The sequence below is a fragment of the Elgaria multicarinata genome, chromosome 13 (assembly GCF_023053635.1).
Source record: "Elgaria multicarinata webbii isolate HBS135686 ecotype San Diego chromosome 13, rElgMul1.1.pri, whole genome shotgun sequence".
Lineage (NCBI taxonomy): Eukaryota > Metazoa > Chordata > Lepidosauria > Squamata > Anguidae > Elgaria > Elgaria multicarinata.
Genome location: NC_086183.1, coordinates 26,077,015 through 26,098,707, shown reverse-complemented (window position 1 = coordinate 26,098,707; position 21,693 = coordinate 26,077,015). Strand labels below are relative to the sequence as shown.

The following is a 21,693-nucleotide window of genomic DNA, read 5'->3' as shown; positions in this document are numbered from 1 at the left end:
TGCACTGCAGTATTTCCAACTCCAGAAGGATAAAAAAAAATGTAATAATAAATAAGGATACCATGGTTGACGGTATCGAAAGCTGCTGAGAGGTCCAAGAGAATCAACAGGGTTTGATTTACGCCCCTCCACCATTGTCACCACCTGTGCAGAGTACAGCCCAAAAGAGGATTGGGATGAGGGGACAAAAATGGCATCTGAACCTTCCGAAGTTGATCACTTTTGCTATAGTTCAAAAGATCTCCTGCAGGTAGCAAAGCCATCTCTCTCCCATCAGTTTCAGTACAGAATTCAGAATTTAGTCACAACAACAAATTGATTTGCCTCTCCCTTCATTTCAGTTCATGATTTAGCCAGATAACACCACTGGAGAAAAGTTTATCTAAACCCAAAAGCTGTATAGGCTGCAATAAAGAGACTTGATTTGATTTGAATGAAGACTATGGCCTTATCTTCCATCATGTATCACACCTATCATGTGACAGCAGCTTGGATCTGACTATCGGAATCACAACGTAACAAGTCTCAAATGGCCGACTAACTTGATGTTACCTGTTGTTAGAAGCACAGAGAAGAGGAAGAGTTTCAGCAGATCCTGCATGTTGATGGCAATGAAAAATCCATAAAACTCTCCCTGTGGTGAATTAATTCCTCTGTCACAAAGGGGCTGCAATGACATCCAGGTAACATGTTTATCAAGTGGTAACATACCATAGTTTGTATATAAACACATCAGAATTATGGGGGAGATAAATGGGAGTGGGGAAGAATCATGAAACCCATTTCAATTCTGATAGAAAGATTTCACTTGGCAGGGGCATTCTCAATGGGGTATGGTTGTGTAAGACAGATGAAAATCCAAGATGGCGTCTATCTCTTTATCCTTTACTGCCACACTTCACTCTGATCACAGAATAATGGATTTGATGATGATGATGATGATGATGATGATATGAGAGAGAGAGAGAGAGAGAGAGAGAGAGAGAGAGAGAGAGAGAGAGAGAGAGAGAGAGAGAGAGAGAGATTCCTTCCTCCCTCTCTCATATCTGTAAAACTCATGGTTATCCAATTGTTGGAAAAGTGCCCAGCTCTGAACCAGAGTTGCTACGGTAGTTGCTAACGAAATGTTGCAAAATGTCTGAGAGAAGCCATTCTTCAGATAAGCAAAATCAAGTGAATGTTCTCTTAAAGAACAGTGAGTACCTGTCTCTTTGTGTTGATGCTTGCCTAAAGAACAGGCCATGTATTCTCTTTTCAGCTAGAAATTTCCTGTTAGATGGTGCCTACGTATGTGACACCAGAGAAGATAATGTATAAAACCTAGCTACCTCCCTTGCAAGGTAGGCACATGCTTTGGGAGCAATTAGCTCTTGTGTCTCTTTATTCTGCAGAATAAACATTGTTTGACCCATACTTCATCTCCTCTCCTCCTTGTGTGCTGAATTGGACTTGGTACACCAGGGAACGAGCTATTTTTGCAACACAATGAAAATGATAGGTAGGAAATTCAGGATAGACGAAAGGAAACATTTTTTCACACAGCATGGAATTAATCTGTAGGATTCAGTACCAAAAGATGAGACAGTTTTCTCTAAGCCTAGAGGGCTTCAGAAGGGGATTGGACAAATTTATGGCGGATAAGTCTATCAAAGGTTACTAGCCATGATGGACATGTACAATTGCCAGGTTCAGAGTCAGTGAGCCACTGCATCTGCTCTGGACGTCAGAAATAGTCTGTTGTTCTCATGTCCTGCTTTTGGGCATCTCAGAGGCTTTTGGTTTACCACTGTGGGGAAAAGCAAATTGGACTACTATACCATTGGCCCAATCCAGCTCTTCTTACATTCTTAAACCAGCAAACTGTCTTATCCTTGATGAGCGTACAAAGCTATACTCAAGATACCTTGGAAAGCAGCAGAGTTATAAAATTCTCATTTCCACTTGGCAGGACCTTATATAGATCAGTTTCCCAGATAGTTACATGTATGCTTTGGGAATACCCCACGGCCTTCACTACCATCACCATGGTCAATGTCCACCTGTATTCACCCCTAGATCAACTGAAACATTTGAGAGAGAGGACAGCTTTGGCCTCAACACTTTTTGGGGGGCAGCAGAAGGGATGCAATTTTTGCTTCCCAAAATGAGGAATGGGTAAAAGCAGATGGATTATTTTAGGGCTCTCTATAGGAAAGAGGGCAGGGGAAGTTGGCTTAAGTGGGCTGCATTCCATTACACATCATCATCACCAGGAATACCTGCCCAACACAAATATGCTACTGATGAAATACCTTCATCTTGATTTAATCTAATTAAACCCAGAGTAACTGCATTGAAGCTCATGTTCAACCTACCCCTGGTAACTGTCACTAAGGCTATTAACATTCCAATTCTCTTAAAGGGAAACTACGGGCATGTATAAAAGGGGGGTGAGATTTCACTGCACCATCTGTCAGCCCAAGCTGTTTTTGTAGATGCCACGCTTGGGCACCTCGTGTGACTCATCAAGTGGCAACACAGCCCTCCTGCCTGCCTTTTGGCTAACATCATGTGTAGTATATGGTGGGCATCAAAGAATTGATAAATATTCTGGGTTTGCTGCCTGTGTAAGAATGGGTGAAGGAGGCTGGCGGGATGCACATGGTCTTATGGAACATACATTGTGCAAAATTCAAACATACAGAAGGGAAAAGGCCTTTACCATGATTATTCTGAAGGTATGGAATGATCTCCTCAACACCATTTTAAGCCATTTCCAGAGGCCTCCTTTCCAGGAGAAGTGGACCACACAGGATGCAAATGTGCAAGAACAAAAATGGTTTCATTACTCCACTTATATTAATTACAGAAAAAATCATTCAGTTCATGTGGTGTTTTTAGAGTGACAGGCTAGGACTGAGAGACTGGACTTCAAATCTACACTCAGTCATAAAATGACCTGCATGATCTTGGGCTGGTCCACTCCTGACTATTGGTGGGGGGAAACTGAGATCTGGAAAATGATGGGGCAATGATGAAGCAACCATTGTCTCAATGCTAAGCCTTCAATCAAATTTGGCCTTTCACCATGGCACCATTAAAATGAAAATGCCAAGAGATCCATCTGTGGTAGAATATGTCATTTGTCCCTTGAAATCCTTGAAAGCACTAATTCATAGCAGTTAATCACCAGGCTCAGGACCAGGAATAGCAGGCAATGTGAGCTAAGGGAAAATGTCTTCTTGACACACGTTTCCATTAAAATATTACCACCATACATTCAAACACCATTTGGTTTGAAACCTGATGTTTATTCTCACCGAGGAGAGCAGAACAAATCCAGCTGGAGAGTCAAACTGCACTCAGAGGAAGCCGAGAATGAATAGAATGGAGGCATCGTTGAAGGCAGCCTTGATGGAATCCCACACAGGTAGCTTTTGAAGACTCCAGAAATTATGTATTCCACCCCATTGTAAATGGTGGCCATTTACGCAACAGTAAAGGCATGAATGAGTGAAAACGGGCAATTACTGAAGAAACTCGCACAGCCTGATGAGCAGGGGTGGATGGCAGTGGGGTGAGTGCCCTACAAATCATAGAATCATAGAATCACAGAATAGCAGAGTTGGAAGAGGCCTACAAGGCCATCGAGTCCAACCCCCTGCTCAATGCAAGAATCCACCCTTAAGCATCCCTGACAGATGGTTGTCCAGCTGCCTCTTGAAGGCCTCTAGTGTGGGAGAGCCCACAACCTCACCAGGCAACTGATTCCATTGTCGTACTGCTCTAACAGTCAGGAAGTTTTTCCTGATGTTCAGCTGGAATCTGGCTTCCTGTAACTTGAGCCCGTTGTTCCGTGTCCTGCACTCTGGGAGGATCGAGAAGAGATCCTGGCCCTCCTCTGTGTGACAACCTTTTAAGTATTTGAAGAGTGCTATCATGTCTCCCCTCAATCTTCTCTTCGCAAGGCTAAAGATGCCCAGTTCTTTCAGTCTCTCTTCATAGGGCTTTGTTTCCAGATCCCTGATCATCCTGGTTGCCATCCTCTGAACACTCTCCAGCTTGTCTGCGTCCTTCTTGAATTGTGGAACCCAGAACTGGACGCAATACTCTAGATGAGGCCTAACCAGGGCCGAATAGAGAGGAACCAGTACCTCACGTGATTTGGAAGCTATACTTCTATTAATGCAGCCCAAAATAGCATTTGCCTTTCTTGCAGCCATATCACACTGTTGGCTCCTATTCAGCTTGCGATCTACAACAATTCCAAGATCCTTCTCGTTTGTAGTATCGCTGAGCCAAGTATCCCCCATCTTGTAACTGTGCATTTGGTTTCTATTTCCTAAATGTAGAACTTGACATTTATCCCTATTAAATTTCATTCTGTTGTTTTCAGCCTAGCACTCCAGCCTATCAGATCAATTTGAAGTTTGTTTCTGTCTTCCAGGGTATTAGCTATCCCACCCAATTTTGTGTCGTCTGCAAATTTGATAAGCGTTCCCTGCACCTCCTCGTCCAAATCATTAATAAAAATGTTGAAGAGCACTGGGCCCAGGACTGAGCCCTGCGGTACCCCACTCGTTGCCTCTCCCCAGTTTGAGAAGGTTCCATTGATAAGTACTCTTTGAGTCCAATTCTGTAGCCAACTGTGAATCCACCTAATAGTTGTTCCATCTAGCCCACTTTTAGTTAGTTTGTTAGTTTAGTTAGTTCACCCATCCCTAATTATTGGGACTATAGTGTCAGGGTAGGGTTCAATCCTTTCTCCCACAGCTTTTTCTTGATCTAAATTGCCCCCTCTTGTGATGCTTGCCCACAAGAGAATGAGTCTGTCTTCTCCTCTCCTTCTCCCTGCCCCTTTGATTTTCAGGGCTCACAGTAGTTTTGGAGGGCAATTTCAATCAGGAAAATGTGAGGGGGGGTAGTGCTAAACACTCTCTCCTTTAGTGCTTCTGCTACGATCAAATTCAGACTTCCATTTTCCATTCTGGTTTACCATGAGACCTTCAGAAGATCCATCTCTGGTCTAATGTGTTGTTTGGTCCTCTGAAAGCTTGAAAGCAATAGGACTGAGTCCCTGCAGTTAGTTGTCTGGGTCATGGTCAGGATCAACAGGTAGTGATGAATGAGAATTTAATTTTACTCAAAAATGCCCCATTCACAACCCCAAATGCATATTCTCTGAAAAAGTTTACAAATGTGGACTTCTGAAAAATCCACAACCTTCCCCATTTGAACAAATAGAGAAACAGGTCACAAATGAGAAGGGTTGGGGGCAAGCCAAACTGAGCTTTGAAGCAAAGTTCCTGGAATTTCAGTGAGCTTGTGCATCTGTGGTCCTCCCATCCCAGGGTCTTGCTATTTACTGTGTAATCTGTACAGCACCATGTACATTGATGGTGCTATATAAATAAATAATAATAAATAATAATAATGTCTTCCTGACTCAAGGTTCTATCAAAATATTACCATCATTCATTCAAACGTTATTTGTTTGAAGCCTGCTGTTTATTTTCATTGAGGAAAACAGAGAAGATCCACCTGAAAGGCAAAACTGCATTCCGAGGAAGTGGAGAACGAATATGATGGAAGCTTCATTGCATGCAGTGTTGTTGATGCCATTCCACGAAGGGGACTTTTAGGATAGAATCTTCAGCAGAAAGAGTCCAGAGACAGTTAGCAGAAGATTGTTGTTGGACTGAGATCCTCTAGAAACGTTTGGTGTGCATCTGGCTGTTTTAATATAATCAGCACCTCCAAAAATGGAATTGCCACTTCTCATTGAAGCACAGACAGATCTAGTAGTACAGCCCTTTATGGTGTTGTCTAAATGGATTTCATCTGTACATGGAAGACAAGATGAGTATTAGATAAATTATCATTGGCAATCACTACTCCCCAAACCATTCTAGTCTGGTTGAAAAAAATCCTGCTCTTGATGCAAGGTCAGCTTGTGCAGAACTTAGTCTTGGGTGGGATCCTCGAATTGCCCTTCACCACTAGATAATCCCTCCCTTCACTCCACTGCATCATTAAACTATACACCTTTATTTAATAAACACTTTTTTAATTCCTAAGATAGCCAATCATTAGGCATGAGACACACTGATCAGAGGGATCAGAAGTGAACAAAGATATCATTCAGTCCTGGTTAGACCTCATCTGGAGTATTGCATCCAGTTCTGGGCTTCACAATTCAAGAACGCAGACAAGCTGGAGCATGTTCAGAGGAGGGCAACCAGGATGATCAGGGGTCTGGAAACAAAGCCCTATGAGGAGAGACTGAAAGAACTGGGCATGTTTAGTCTGGAGAAGAGAAGATTGAGGGGAGACATGATAGCACTCTTCAAATACTTAAAAGGTTATCACAAAGAGGAGGGCCAGGATCTCTTCTCGAACATCCCAGAGTGCAGGACACGGAACAACGGGCTCAAGTTACAGGAAGCCAGATTCCGGCTGGACAGCAGAAAACTTCCTGACTGTTAGAGCAGTACAACAATGGAAACAGTTACCTAGGGAGGTGGTTGGCTCTCCCACACTAGAGGCCTTCAAGAGGCAGCTGGACGACCATCTGTCAGGGATGCTTTAGGGTGGATTCCTGCATTGAACAGGGGGTTGGACTCGATGGCTTTGTAGGCCCCTTCCAACTCTACTATTCTATGATTCTATGATTCTATGGGGCTGGATTTCCCCAAGACAAACAACCCTAGTTTGGCTTCCTGGTCTTGTGGCTGCTCTTCTACCTGGCTGATGTCTTCATGAGAGGTTGGGGAGCCTGAGGAAGAAACCTCCTGATGACCCTTCCTCAGGAAAAACTCCCCAGGCAAAACTCCAGACAGACTCCCCTAAAGGCCTCTCAACATCTTCTTATATTCGCTCCAGTCAGAACCCTCCAGCCAATCAGCTTTGGTGTGGCCAACGTTCGATCACACCACCTCCATTTAAACAAGGGACCAATGGACATCTTTAGAACCTTCACTTATCCTCCAATCAGATGCTACTAATTTTGATCTTGCCTTCCCATATATAATGAGGGAAACCTGCCTTCATTTTCCTCTCAGTGTTAACAATAAGCCATTTTACCAGCTTATACACCATATTGACAATGTAATTCTCCTCAGGCAAAAGCCTCAAATAAAAGGCATACATGTTTCTTCTATTGTTAAAACCATTTTGTCCTTCAGTTATTGAAACAAAATATACCAGTTAAACTTTTGACCCAGTTTTACCTCAGTTTCTTCACACAGGCCCACTGTCGAGAAATGTAGCACATGTAATTAGAGAAATGCTGTAGAACGTCAGGTCAAATCCAGCCCTCTTGGGTTACTCAGATGTCCACTACCTCCTTTCCGTGGTCCCACACCCAACCAGCAATTGTTTGGTGATTTCCCATCTTTGGTACAGATTTTTTTTCCATTCTGAGAAGTTGAAATGCCTTTCCTAGGGCTTAGTTACTGATAGTAAAGGATTTAAGCTAAAATATGGAGGCATTTTTGTTAGGCATGTGCTCCACTCCAATTAGAAGCGCAGAAGTAGGAGCGAATTGGCCTGCTCCGCCTTGCCCAGAGGCGGAGTAGAAGCGGACCGCAGACCCCTAGAAGCAAGGCGAAGAGAAGCGCCCATTTTTCGGAGCTCCTCTTTCAGGCGGACCGCTCCGATCGCCATCTTGAAACATTTCGCCCATAGATAACTGGGTTGTTTTTGAAGCTATCGTTCTGAAAATTCTTGTGCTTAGACAGTCGTGGATGGGGGTCATTTTGAGACTACTCTCACCTCTCTGCATCGTGCGGGTCGCGTGCTATATTTTTTAAAAAATCGGGTAAACGAACATTACAAACAGGGACAGCGCGGGTCAAACGGCGGTTTTCGCCCATAGGATTGCATTGCAGAAAAGAATCGGGGATAACTGGGTTGTTTTTTAAGCTATCGTTCTGAAAATTCTTGTGCTCAGAGAGTCGTGGATGGGGGTCATTTTGAGACTACTCTCACCTCTCTGTGTGGTGTGCGTCGCGCGCTAGAATTTTTTAAAAGGTAGGGTAAAGGCGGGGAAAAGATTACCTTTTCGATTGCTGAGGGGCAGAGTCAATTCCCGGTCATGATCACATGATCCCAAAGTTGGAGGAGGGGATAGGCAAAACGGGTAACTTGGGATTCTGGGAAACTTCTCTTTCTTAATCTGAACGGACTTTTCCCAGTGTTTTTTAAAACAGTAGCCCCACCAAATGCACAAACACAACCTGTGAAATCATATACTAAGCCAATAATAAGAGATAGAAACACAGCACTGCTACCCACCCTAACTTTGGGGAACAACTGAAAAGATGTGGTGCAAGGGGATGAGCTCCCCTAGGGCATCCCATCTGGACGTGCCCCCACTCTCTCCTGTACTTGGAAGGCCATCAGAGCCTTCCAAAGAGAGTAAGCCGGTGGAGCAATGTCTTTCATGAGTTGAACTGACAGCCTTGCTTCTTAAAAGACTGGTTGACCACCAGTCAAATTGGCAGCTGCTGCTTCCCCCTCCCCTGGGCACGTCCCCCTATTGCTGGTAAAAGACAGATATAGCCTTTTTTTTAAAGTTCTTCTTGTTGTTTATTCAGCAACACTGCTGCTTTTAATTCCACCCCTCCTTCGTTTATTTATTTATTTATTTATTTATTCCATTTCATATGCATTACTGGCTTATCCTTGGCTCACTTCCTTATGCCCCCAGAAATGTCTGCTGCCTTCCCTCTCTCCTCCCCTGCCCGCCTTGCAGGGATGTTGTGTGTGTCTGGCTTTGACTCAGGGGAGAAGTCCTTCCTGCGCTCACTTGGAGGTTTGGAAGTTCCAAATCCATTTTTCAAGTGTGGAAGAAGATTCATACTCCCCAATTCATGGCATGTTGGGATTTCCTTTGAAATGGCCCCATTGAGATGTCTGCAGGTTTAAGCCCCGCCAAAAAACAGGGGATGATGGGACTGCCTTGAGTCTCGGCGTGCGGCATATGTATCCCTGGATAAGCTTTCATGGTGGTGAGTTTGAGGGTTTTTTTTAACGTGCAAATTGACGGAGCTATTGGAAAGGGGTGTGAATGGGTGTTGGATTTTCATAAATTCCCCAAAAGAGGTTAGAGCCCCGCCAAAAATCAGGGGATGATGGGACTGCCTTGAGTCTGGGCGTCCATGTGGACACATGGATAAGCTGTCATGGTGGCGAGTTTGAGGTTTCTAACGTGCAAATTGACGGAGCTATCGAAAGGGGTGTGAATGGGGTGCCCGATTTTCAAAAATTCCCCAAAAATCAGGGGATGATGGGATTGCCTTGAAACTTGGCGTCCGTGTGTATACGTCCATGAGGTGTCATGGTGCCAAACATGAAGTTTCTAACTTGAACAGAAAAAAAGTTGTTTACTTTTTTAGCTTTCAATGCAACCCTATGGGGGAAAAAACGGAGCTCCGATTCGGATCCGGAGCTCCGAGCGGAGCGGAGCGGAAATGGGCGGAGTGGGGGCGGGGCGAAGCGGCCCGATCTGAAAATCGTGGATCTGGAAGTGAAGCGGAGCGGGGGGTCCATGCACACCCCTAATTTTTGTCTCCACACCTTTTGCCTTGTCCCTTTTACCTTCAACCCCACCCGCTTCTGGAATATGGCCTCCAGGAGCTTTGCTGAAATGGAATTCAGCCTTTGGGCTGAAATAGGTTCTGCATTCTGGATTTAGAGCCATGCAGTCTCATGGAAATGAACCACAATATCACTTTGTGTTCATTTACCTCAATGGGGCTTTTGCCAGAGGCCTTTTTGTGGATTATGCACCAGAACTCTCTCTCTCTCTCTCTCTCTCTCTCTCTCTCTCTCTCTCTCTCTCTCTCTCTCCATCACCTACATCCCAGAATCCAACACCTGGGGTGGCCACCTCACTTTCCATCAAAGAAGACACCCCTTCTCCATCATATCTTACAAAAAGAAACAGAGGTCATTTGCTCTGACTCGCCAGCCAGGCATGGGTCAAACAAACATTGCAATTAAAACAAATCCAGCTATAAAATGAAGGAGAACTCAAAGGCACATTGCGTCTGAGGTGAGACTTACTGAAATATGTACGTGATGCCACTTCAAAGCAGTGTGTTTCCGTCCCGGTACAATTCACCAGCTCGTCTGTACACCCGTCTGCCCAAGAAAAGCATGCGGGACATTGCTTTCCATTGCTTTCTTTCTGTATCGTTGGTACTAAAAACAAAATCGAGGATTCTCAGTCAGGGTGAGGATGGGGACAAGACAGAGGTTAAAGCGAGGTTGTTGAATCATGGGTGTAGGTGTCACAGCTGGCCCTCTGGGGTTCTCCAGATGGCCACACCCTTTCCCCCCAAACACTGGTTGCTTTTTCCCCATTCTAAAATGTTGAAATGGCTCTCCTAAAGCTTACTTGCTGGCTGTAAGAGCTTTAAGCCAAAGTATACTGACATTTTTGGTATTTTTGCCCTACCCTGTGTGCCTTTGGCCCAGCATAGGGTGACCAACTGTCAGGATTTCCCTGGATTTGTCCTGGTTTTTGTTCTTTCCATGGTGTCAGGGGGGATTTTCTATAATTTTCAATAATGTTCTGGAATGACACACCTTCCCCTTTAAGGCTGCCATTAGCAAGGCAGGAGGGAATGACATGCTTTCTTGAGGCACATCATTCCCCCACCCCGAGCTCCAATTGAAGTCTTAAAGGGGAAAGTGGGTCATTCGTGGACATTATAGAAAAGGAGTGGATGGTGGTGGTGCAGAATGAAATCCTTTCCCCTCCTCCACTCCAATCGGGTTCTTTAAGGTGGCGGGGGAATAACGTACTTTCTGCGGGACTCAGAAAGCTGCTTCCCCACACACACACTAGGTGTCCTCTTTTTTGGTTTCCCAAATATGGTCACCCTAGCCCAGCAGCACCCACCATTGGAATTCATCTGTCGGGCTGAAAGAGATTCTGCACCCATTGCTAAACTTATTTACAATACAATCCTATACATGTCTACTCAGAAATAGGTCCCATAGAGTTCAATGGGGCTTACTCCCAGGTGAGTGAGTATAGGATTGCAGCCTTAATTTAGATAAGTCTTTAAAATGGTATTAAGTATATTTGGACAGCGCTCACTGATGTATATCCTTGTTGTTTGACTGACAACAAACCGTCGCCATCAAGACCAAGGGGGAATCCACACACCGTCTTCGGGGCGCCTGGAGTGCGGCTGCAGTGCGCCCCGAAATCGATGCTGTAGACAGTAACTTAACCGTTCCAAGAAGAGGCGGAGGAGGAGGAGGCCCCGCATCGCCCCTTGCGGGGACGGGGTGAAGAGTTGCGGGGCCCGGCAGCTTCGCCAGGGAATCAGCTGCGTCCTTGGCGCTGCCCACCTGCCCGCCGGCCTCCTGTTGCTGACGAAAGAGCCACCCGGACCCACCTGGGTCGGAGAGCTCGGCGGAAGAGTCCCTGTTTGTGGGCTTCTCAGAAATCTCTGGTTGCCCACCATGGGGATGCCAGAGGCTAGGTGAACCTTTGTTCTGATCCAGCAAAGCTCTTCTTATGTTTACCCTGTAGGGGATCATTCCAGGGAAACAGGTACGTGGGATGAAGCTTCCAGAGTGCTGAACTAGCTCAGAGCTAATCAGCAAGAAACCAAACAGTGGAGATTTGGGAATTCAAGGTAATAGAGTCAATTGAAGTTTTACCCATGACTACAAGTAAACTAGAGCTCACTTCACCCTATGTTAACTTCCCAAGGAGCAAGGTCTGACAGTGAAATCCTTTAATCAGTTTTATACACACACACACACTGCATAAATGCTAAGTTTTATTATTATATAATGAATTGCATTGATTAGGCAATTACAGCTTTCAGTCTGTGGTGCAAGCTGTAATCAATGTTAGAGGAAGTCCAGAGAAGACAAAAGTGGGGGGGGGTATTAATTAAAGAAAGGGACAGGGGATTAAAGAAAGGAAATGGCGAGGGAAGGAGCACAGAGAGAAGGACACCAAAAAACAATATACCTACATTTAGGCGAGACGTTTCCACAGGTTTCCTCGTTGCAACAGGCTAAAAATGCCCGATAGAATTTGCTGTGTCCCAAATACAACTCAATTGTGACACTAGAACAGATGTCGGAGGATTCGCAGCCTTTCTCTACGGTTTGTATCATCTTCCCATCTACAGGACAAGTGCAGCGGGAGAACCACAGGGTTATTCATGCAAAGCAGGTGATAGACGAGAGACAGGCTCGGGTGCGATTGAAAAGGCTTTGATACAAAAAGAACTATTAAAGGTTTTATACTTTTCAATAGCACCAGAGCCTGTCTCTCGTCTATCACCTGTCTAGTGGTGCTTTTTCCCTCTACCACACGCTATTCATGCAAAGCACCATCATTACGACAACTGGCGCATGCTTAGTTGGAGGACGAACGTTGTAAAAAACCAACATTTTGTACACAGGATTTCTATCACTGATGAAATATCACTGGGACACGTCATGTCGGGAGGAGGGGGAGGAAGTATGCCCCCTCCCCCCAGTGCAGCTTCAACTTGTCGCTCCTCAAGATTTCTGTGGCGATACCCACCTTTCTGTCCCTTAGGTATGTCTGCGGTTTGTATGTCTAGTGAGTGGGGAATGTTTGACTGAGTGTGTTAGCATAGGTGACTCCATTTTCAAAAGGAAACTATGAAGTAGCTGTTAAGCAGCAAACGAGGTATCACGTACACGAGAGTGTCTCCTTGGGTGTCTCCTTGTGTCTGTCTTATCTAACAAAAACAAGAGCCTAGGCTCCAGTGCAAGTTAGCTCACAGTAGAGCAAAGGGATTGTTTAACAATTTAACAATCGTTGGGAACGGTCATTAGGGGATTTGGAGCTAAATGCCATCAATACGCTGATGACACGCAGCTCTATCCCCCTGTGACAACTGAATCAGGTGAGGCTGTGCAGGTCCTGGACCAATGCCTAGACTCAGTAATGGGCTGGATGAGGGCCAATAAACTGAGACTGAATCCTGGCAAGATGGAAGCCCTGTGGGTGAGTGGTTCCCGAGTCCGGGAGACAGGCTCATTGCCTGTTCTGGATGGAGTTGCTCTGCCTCTGAAAGAACAGGTTCATAGTTTGGGGGTACTCTTAGACCCATTTCTGTCGTTGGAGGCTCAAGTAGCCGCCACGGCTCGGAGTGCCTTTTACCATCTTCGGTTGGTTCACCAACTACGGCCTCTCCTGGACAGGGATAGCTTGACCACGGTGGTACAGGCATTGGTAACCTCAAGATTGGATTACTGCAATGCGCTCTATGTGGGGCTGCCCTTGAAGCTGCTCCGGAAGCTGGAGCTAGTGCAGAACGCTGCAGCTCGGCTGTTGTCTGGAGCTGCCCCTTTCCAGCATGTAACTCCTCTGCTGAGGGAACTGCACTGGCTGCCTATTTGCTACCGGGCCAGGTTGAAGGTTCTTGTACTTGTGTACAAAGCCCTAAACAACTTGGGACCAGGATACCTGAGAGAGCGCCTTCTGCCTTACCAACCTGCCCGGTCACAGAGGTCATCCGAGGGCCTGCTCCTGGTGGTTCCACCTAGATCCATCCTCCGATTGGAATCCACCAGGGGAAGAGCCTTCAGCGTGGTGGCCCCCCTCCTGTGGAACTCCCTGCCTCTGGAGGTCAGGCAGGTGCCAACCTTGTACTCCTTTCGGCGCCTCCTGAAAACATCTTTATTCCAAGAAGCCTTTCTTTAACATGCAGCCTTGGATTTCTGTTTTTGCTTCTTTTAAATTTTGTTTTAACTGTTTTATTCTGTTTTTATTTTCATTTTACCTTGTACACCGCTCCAAAATTTTTCAATGGGGAGCGGTATATAAATATTCTAAATAAATAAATAAATAAATAAATAAATAAATAAATGAACAAAGATTAGCTATGCTCCAGTGTTACGTTCTGATTGGTTCATGCTGCTACTGGGCATTGCCCTTTGCAGGCTTCAAACGCTGCACTGAATTCTATGTTTCTTCGTCTGACTGCTCGCTTTGAAGCGACTCAGATCTTGATTATAATCAATAAAGCGCTTTTGAACCCTCTGTGGCTGAAGTGTGGAGTCATGCTTAGGGACTGATTGGATCTCGTCCCGAGGGCGAAGAACATTTATCTAACAAGTGGGTCTGGCTGGTGATGTGGTGGTGAGAGAGGAGGAGGGAGGAGGAGTATAAATAGGTTGGATGAGGAGATTGTGTTTAGTTTTGTTTGTTTGGTGGGAGGTTTGATTTTAGTCTGGGAGTTTTAGTCTAGCTTGTGCTTCGTGAGAGTGTTTGGTGTGAGGAGTGAGAATTTTAAGGGACTTGAGATTGTTATTTTGAATATAAAAATATGCAGGTTTGATTTAAATTGAAATACTAAAGATTTGTTAAATTTCAATAAACTTTACTTTGTGTTCTGTTACCACAAACCACACATCAGCTCGGAGTGATTACCTGCTATAGTACACAGTGTAAAAACATCTAAAAATACACCTGCTGTTCTGTACCTCAGTAATAGAACCTATTTGCCAAAACCCTTTACCTTGTTCCCTCACATATAGGGGAGAGGTTGTGTTGTTTTTACCCTTTCCTCGGGCTTTCTGAGAGGTAGTGCTTGGCTTGAGAAGGGTGTGCTTGGCAAGGCCTTCTGTATATGGTCGGTGTTGTCACAATTACCATTACCAAAAGGGAGGGGGGAATACTTTAAAATGTCACGTTGTGGGGCTGCAGTTTCAACCTCATGGTTGCCGCTGCCGTGGCAGTGGATTAGTGGGAAGAGGAGGAGGACCTGTCTCCAAATGCAGGGCTGGGTATCAGTTGGCCCTGCGCCCATGGCCGGTCCGCAGCAGTGCCACTGTGTAGAAGAAAGTTGTTTTCCAAGAGTTCATCGACCCCAACTAATTCCAAACGAATTTGTAGTGATGGATCTTTATGGTACACTGCGGAGCAGCCTCAAAGTCAGCGATGAGCAGCAAAACCCCAAATGAAAGCAACGGAATTTAGCTCATTTGACATTCAGGCATTTTATTTCAGAACCGAATGAAGGCGTTATTTAGGGTAACCATATGAAAAGGAGGACGGGGCTCTTCTATCTTTAAAGGGAATTTCAGCAGGTAGAAAAGGGAATTTATTATTATTATTATTATTATTTATTTATTTATTTATTTATTTATATAGCACCATTAATGTACATGGTGCTGTACAGAGTAAAACAGTAAATAGCGAGACCCTGCCGCATAGGCTTACATTCTAATAAAACCATAATAAAACAATAAGGAGGGGAAGAGAAAGCAAACAGGCACAGGGTAGGGTAAACAGGCACTGGGTAGGGTAAAACTAACAGTATATAAAGTCAGAACAAAATCAAGTTTCAGCAGGTGTTGTTTGTATGCATGCAGCACCTGATGAAATTCCCCCTTCAACACAACAGTGAAAGCTCTGGGAGCCCTGCCCTCTTTTGTATCTGGTCACTTTAGTATAGCACCTGCCGCTTTAACTGTTGTGATGAAGAGGGAATTTCATCAGGTGCTGCATGATACAAATGAGTCAGAAGACCTAAAGACGGTAGTGCATGCGCTGGTGACTTTGAGGCTTGACTTCTGCAATGTGCTCTACACAGGGCTACCTTTGTGCCTAGTCTGGAAACTTCAACTAGTTCAAAATACAGCAACCAGGCTGGTCACTGGTACACCTAGGGATGACCATATTACACCAGTCTTAAAAACTCTTCACTGGCTGCCAATTAGTTTCTGGGCGAAGTATAAAGTGTTGGTTATCACCTTTAAAGTCCTATATGGTTTGGGTCCAGGCTACCTGCAGAATCGCCTTCTCCCATAAAATCTGTCCTACACACTCAGGTCCTCTGGGAAGAATTTACTCCAGTCAACAAAAACAAGGCTGACAACTATTACCCAGAGGATCTTTTCTTCTGCCGCTCCCAGTTTGTGGAATGGCTTGCTGGGAGACTGATCTCTTCCAGCAGGCCTTCCCAGTTGAATTTTAAGATGCCTTTTAATAATGTGCTGCTTTTAATAATGTATTTGTTAAAAAAGTTTTAATCAATTATATATAGTTTATGGTGTCTGCATTTGTGTTGTACCCTGCCTCGATCCAGAGGGAGAAGCGGGTATCAAATTATTATTATTATTATTATTATTATTATTATTATTATTATTATTCCTGCTGAAATTCCCTTTTCTATGCAACTGTTAAAGCTACAAGACCCCCTGCCCCCTTTTCATATGGTCACCCTACATTATTCACCTAGCTTGTTCCTTTGGAGTATTGCTGAAGATAGCACAAATGGAGGACTCACGCAACATTCCACTCCAGTAAATGATCTTTTGGCATCTCCACTGTCCTAATCTGGCTTAGAGAATCCTCCCACTCACCTAGAGTACTTTCAGTGTATGCAACAACACAGGTGTCTTTGTTAGGAGGACAGGTCTGCAGAGGGCTGGTGCAGTGGTGGCCAATTTCATAACAAACTTCACATCTTAGAGAAGCACCTAGAGCAAAGAAGAAAGGAGGGGGGGAATCTTATAATACTTATACAGGAACAAAATAGGGACATTCAGTAGATAGATAGATAGATAGATAGATAGATAGATAGATAGATATAGATAGATAGATAGATAGATAGATAGATAGAGATAGATAGATAGATAGATAGATAGATAGATAGATAGATAGAGATAGATAGATAGATAGATAGATAGAGATAGATAGATAGATAGATAGAGATAGATAGATAGATAGATAGATAGATAGATAGAGATAGAGAGAGAGAGAGAGAGAGAGAGAGAGAGAGAGAGAGAGAGAGAGAGAGAGAGAGAGAGAGAGATAGATAGATAGATAGATAGATGATGCTCAGCAGTAGTAATGGAATTGTAAAGGTGAAATTAAAAGTGAAGGGGGGCAGATATATGTTTGCCTCCCCTGTATGCTCTGTTTACACATAAAATGCAAGTGAACCACCCAGAGAGCTTTGGCTATTGGGCGGTATAAAAATGTAATAAATTAATTAATTAATTAAGTGGGGAACCTTACTTTAACAGCTCTCCTGAACTTTCTTGTTTTATTGCTTAGAGTCAATGACCATGTGACACTCCCCCACCACCATGATGCCAGATTTGACTTCATCTCGTGTTCCCTCAGAATTCACTCCTGGAATTCCTTGCCACAAGATGTGGCCTAGATGGGCTTTCAAAGAGAACAGGCCAACTCCACGGAGGAGAGGTTTGCAAACAAAAAAATCCTAACCTAAGAAACTTTAAGAATTCCATATTATCCCTCCTTTATTCCAGCCTGCACCAACACCTGTGAACAGGCCAAATTCAAAGTAAAAATGAACCCAAACAAAATCCTAATCCGTCCCTAGTGGACCCGGATATGGCATGTGAGCCCCACCCTATCTTCGAGTAGGCAGGATAGTATATAATGAGTGTCTGTCTCACATCCAGAAATTGGTGAGATCTTTGACTTCAGCAAGACAGTATAATGTTCCTTCAGATCAGGGATGGGCAGATATTTTGGACTTCAACTCCCAGAAGCCCCTGGCAGCACCACCAATAGTCAGGAATGTCCAGAGATCTAGGCCATGGCTAGACGAGGTGGTAGTAGAGCGATGATCTCATGATTTTATGTTCGCAAGATCGTCACCCTGGTCTACACGCGGCACGCGACATCGCGGCCACAATTTTGAATTCATTTTTCTTAAAGGGAAAGGAGTGCACGGGCGCTCAAACAGCACTCGTAAGGTTTTTTTTTTAAAAAAAAAGCAGCTCCCCTAAGGTTCATCCCGAGACTGCAGAAAAAGTGGGATTAAAGTGTAGGGCGATAACCTGTGCCAAGGGAGGGATCATCCCTCTCTGATCCCAGGATCCCCTGTGCATCATGTGGACGCACAGGGATGATCCCGGGATATAGGCCTGGTCTAGCCATGGCCCTACTTTCTGCCCACCCATGCTTCAGATCCTAGCTCTGAAAGCTATGGCTGTATTTCTAGGTGCCTGCATGGAATGTTGGCAGCTTCTTTCTGCTTTTCTCTGTTGTTGTTAAAGATGGATCCCTGTCCAAGGAGCTTACAAATTGTATTTTGGTGAGAATGAGACTAAAGGAAGTGGAATGAGAAAGCAGAGGCACACTGGTAACAAACGGATAAATATGGACAAATGCAGTTATGCCTATATGACCTTTGGTTCAGTTGAGGATACTGCAAGCAGCACATGGCTAAGTTGAAAACGTTGTGGGACCGCTGGTTTTTGTGGGGCAATCTGAATGAAGGCAGAAAGACAACTTGGGAGATGTATTTCCTCCCAACTCTGAAAAGACCTTGAGCACATCTGTCTTCGTAGAGCCATAGCAATCGTGCGACACCAGCTTGGGTCTGATCCCAGAATAACAAATCTCCGATAGGCTACCAGCCCCTCCTTACCTGTTGTTAGGAGCACAAAGGTGAGGAAGTGTCCCAGGAGAGTCCGCATGATGGTGGTGATAAGAGTGGGAAATCCACAAAACTCTCTCTGTGTGATGAACACAACTGTCTGGGCCCGAATGGCCTGTAATGACATCCAGGACAAGCAGATTGGCCAAACGGTAACTTCCCACCATGTGCCTGGAAACACTTACTACCGTATTTCTTCGATTGTAAGACGCCATCGATTGTCAGACGCACACTAATTCCAGTACCACCAACAGAAGAAAACACACCCTAAGAACACACCTGCGATTCTAAGACACACCCCATTTTTAGAGATGTTTATATGGGGGGGAAGTGCGTCTTAGAATCGAAGAAATAGGGTAAGTCAAATTATTTAGGTGGTGAAAACAAAACAATCCATGTGGATTGCAAAGAGCCCCCAAAAGGTCGAACTAAATGGCAAGGGTGAGTTCAATGTGAGTGAGAATAAAATTACACACTGTGGGCCTGTTCAGACAACACTCTAAGCCAGCCTGCCTCAACCTGGGGCGCTCCAGATGTGTTGGACTACAACTCCCAGAATGCCCCAGCCAGCTGGCTGGGGCATTCTGGGAGATGCAGTCCAACACATCTGGAGCGCCCCAGGTTGAGGAAGGCTGCCTAAGCCATGGTTAGGCCGTTAACGCTTTTGCAGCAGATGGTTAGTGGGTGTGTTTAAACCATGGTTATTTAGCCACGGCGGTTAGGAATGGTTCACACAGCGTGCTAAGCCATCATGTTTGGCTCAAAATGCTTAACCAATGTGGCTTAGCGGGTTGTCTGAACAAGGTCACTGTGGCAAACAAATAAAAAAAAAAAAAATCCGAACTTCCCATATACACTGATGACATCCTTGGCACGTGCAAAGAGTATTTGCCATCAGAAACCCATGGAAGGAGAGACCGGATTCTACTTTCCTCTTGGCAGAAGAGGATCCACACCAGTTTTCCACATGGTCAATTACATGCTGAGAAGACTCTCCTCCCTCTTGGTCAATGGAGATCTGTATTATTCATCCTATATAAACTGGATTAGGAAATAACTGTTGCCACAATACCATTGTGATATTAGAGGGGGTGTACTTCAAGCTCCCCAAAACCCTTCCATCCCACACATACACACCAGTCGATAGCTAAAGGAGTGGGACAGGGGAAGGTAGTGTCATGGCTCTCGATACTGGAGGGTCAGAGAGATTTTGGGTAGTGGATCATGCTCAGGTATATATGTCATCAGAAGGACGAACTAACCGACTCCAGTGTGCTACTTTGGAAAGGCCTTCATCTTGATGGAAGCTAGCTCAACTCAGAATACCTGCATGGATTCCACTCATATTACTTCCTCCAGTAACTGCCACTTAAGCCTTGAATATTCTATTTCCCTTAAAGTGACAGCACAACGTTAGCAAAACAGATAAGAGTCCCTCTTTCTTTAAAAAAAAATAATTTTAAAAAATCGGAATATTGCAGCTTAAAGGTTGTACTGCCAGTAACTAAGCCTTGGGAGAGGCATCTTGATGTTTTGAAATGGGAAGAAACGGCACAAAAGCCAGAAAACCACCAATTGATGGATGGTAGAAAGAAAGGGTTTGGGACATAGGGAAAGTGACATGGCCCTTTGGGCAACCCTAGAGGGTCAGATTGTGACCCCCAGGAGGGTTAGATTTGGCCTCTAGGCTTGAGGTTTCCCAAGCCTGAATTAGGGTTTCAACGAAAGATGGCAGCCATCTTTGCTAGGGTGACCATATGAAAAGGAGGACAGGGCTCCTGTATCTTTTACAGTTGTATGGAAAAAGGAATTTCAGCAGGTGTCATTTGTGTGCATGCAGCACCTGGTGAAATTTCCTCTTCATTACAACAGTTAAAGCTGCAGGTGCCCTGCCCTCTTTTAAAATGGTCACTCTAGTATAGCTCCTGCAGCTTTAACTGTTGTGATGAAGAGGGAATTTCACCAGGTTCTCCATATATACAAATGATATTTGCTGAAATTCCCTTTTCTATGCAACTGTTAAAGATACAGGAGCCCGGTCCTCCTTTTCATTCTTTGCAAATGTCTGTGGCTACTGCCCTGCCACTCAGATCACACATGGAGGTGCTTGCTCAACTGGCTTATGGAGTTCTGTCCACACAAGTGGTGATGAGCTCAGAGATTTAAGGCTGGTTTGGTAAAGGCAACCAGATGTAGGCAGGGAGATTTCCAAACAGGGCAGCAAGAAAAGGCCAGAAGAGGGGATGTGCAAAAAGGAACGGGGACAAACTATTTTGCCTGCAGTTAGTTGCGAGGGTTGTGGCCAGGATTTATAGGGCCTGTTCAGAAGACAACTTAAACCCTGCTAGTTAAGGCTTTTGGTTAAGCAGCAGGGTTTAAAGTGTTGTGTGCAATGCGTTTTGCTAAACCCTGGTCACTTTCTAACCCCAGTCAGCCTGTCTGCAGAGGCTCTACGCATAGCTTAAAGTGTTGTGTGCAACAGCATGGTTTGTGGTTAGGGCTAACTCCAGAGAACCACAGTTTCGCTAACCACAGAGCCTGAAGTGTCATCTAAGCAGGCCCATAGATAGGGAAATGTGTTCCTGACACAAGGGTCTATGAAAACATTACCACCATACATTCAAATATCATTGCTTTTAAACCTGGTGTTTATTTTCACTGAGGAAAACAGAGAAAATCTATTTAGATAGCTAAAGTTCATTCGGAAAAATGGATGTAGTGAACGCAGAGTTGATGCAGTCCCACGTAGGTGCCTTTTACCAGATGCTCCTTAGCAGCAACAGCCCAGTGAAGGTCGGCAGGATGAGCCCAGCGGGTCGAGTGCCCTTCGAATAGTCTCGGTTACATCGGGCCTTTATCACAACCGTATCTATATCTAAACCTTCCAACTCGAGCTTTTTGCCATAGTTGATCATGCGACAAGTAGCCTTGGTAGTGCAGCCCATCATAATCAAGTTCTTGATTCCGTCAGCTGGATAAGGAAGAAAGGACGGGCGATTAATGCAATCATCATTGCCAACCATTGCTTCCCAGATGGGTCCACCTCTTCTGGTTGAGATTAACTTCACCCGTGCTGCAAAGTCAGGTCTTCTGCTAAAGAACAGAGCTCTGAAAGGACCTTCTATCCAGACCAATGCAGGCTTGTTGGATTTAACTGCTTGCACCCTTATGCTATTTGCGGGGAGGGGCAAAGTATTCAGCTCAATTTTTGGAGGAATATTATAGAATCATAGAATAGTAGAATTGGAAGGGGCCTCAGGAATCCATGCTAAAGCATCCC

At 44.7% G+C, this 21,693-nt stretch overlaps 1 protein-coding gene across 1 annotated transcript in view; it reads right to left on the bottom strand.

Annotated features, from left to right (window-relative positions):
* Positions 1–18,453, bottom strand: part of LOC134408395 (phospholipase A2 inhibitor gamma subunit B-like) — a 30,552-nt gene extending 12,099 nt beyond the window's left edge. The window contains exons 1-5 of the mRNA XM_063140653.1: positions 18,405–18,453; positions 16,360–16,476; positions 11,985–12,137; positions 10,048–10,185; positions 5,626–5,820 (exon numbers count right to left, since the gene is read on the bottom strand). Coding sequence (XP_062996723.1) covers positions 5,626–5,820; positions 10,048–10,185; positions 11,985–12,137; positions 16,360–16,476; positions 18,405–18,453 — 652 coding nt within the window. The remainder of the gene's footprint in view (positions 1–5,625; positions 5,821–10,047; positions 10,186–11,984; positions 12,138–16,359; positions 16,477–18,404) is intronic.
* Between the last annotated feature and the right edge of the window lie 3,240 nt (positions 18,454–21,693).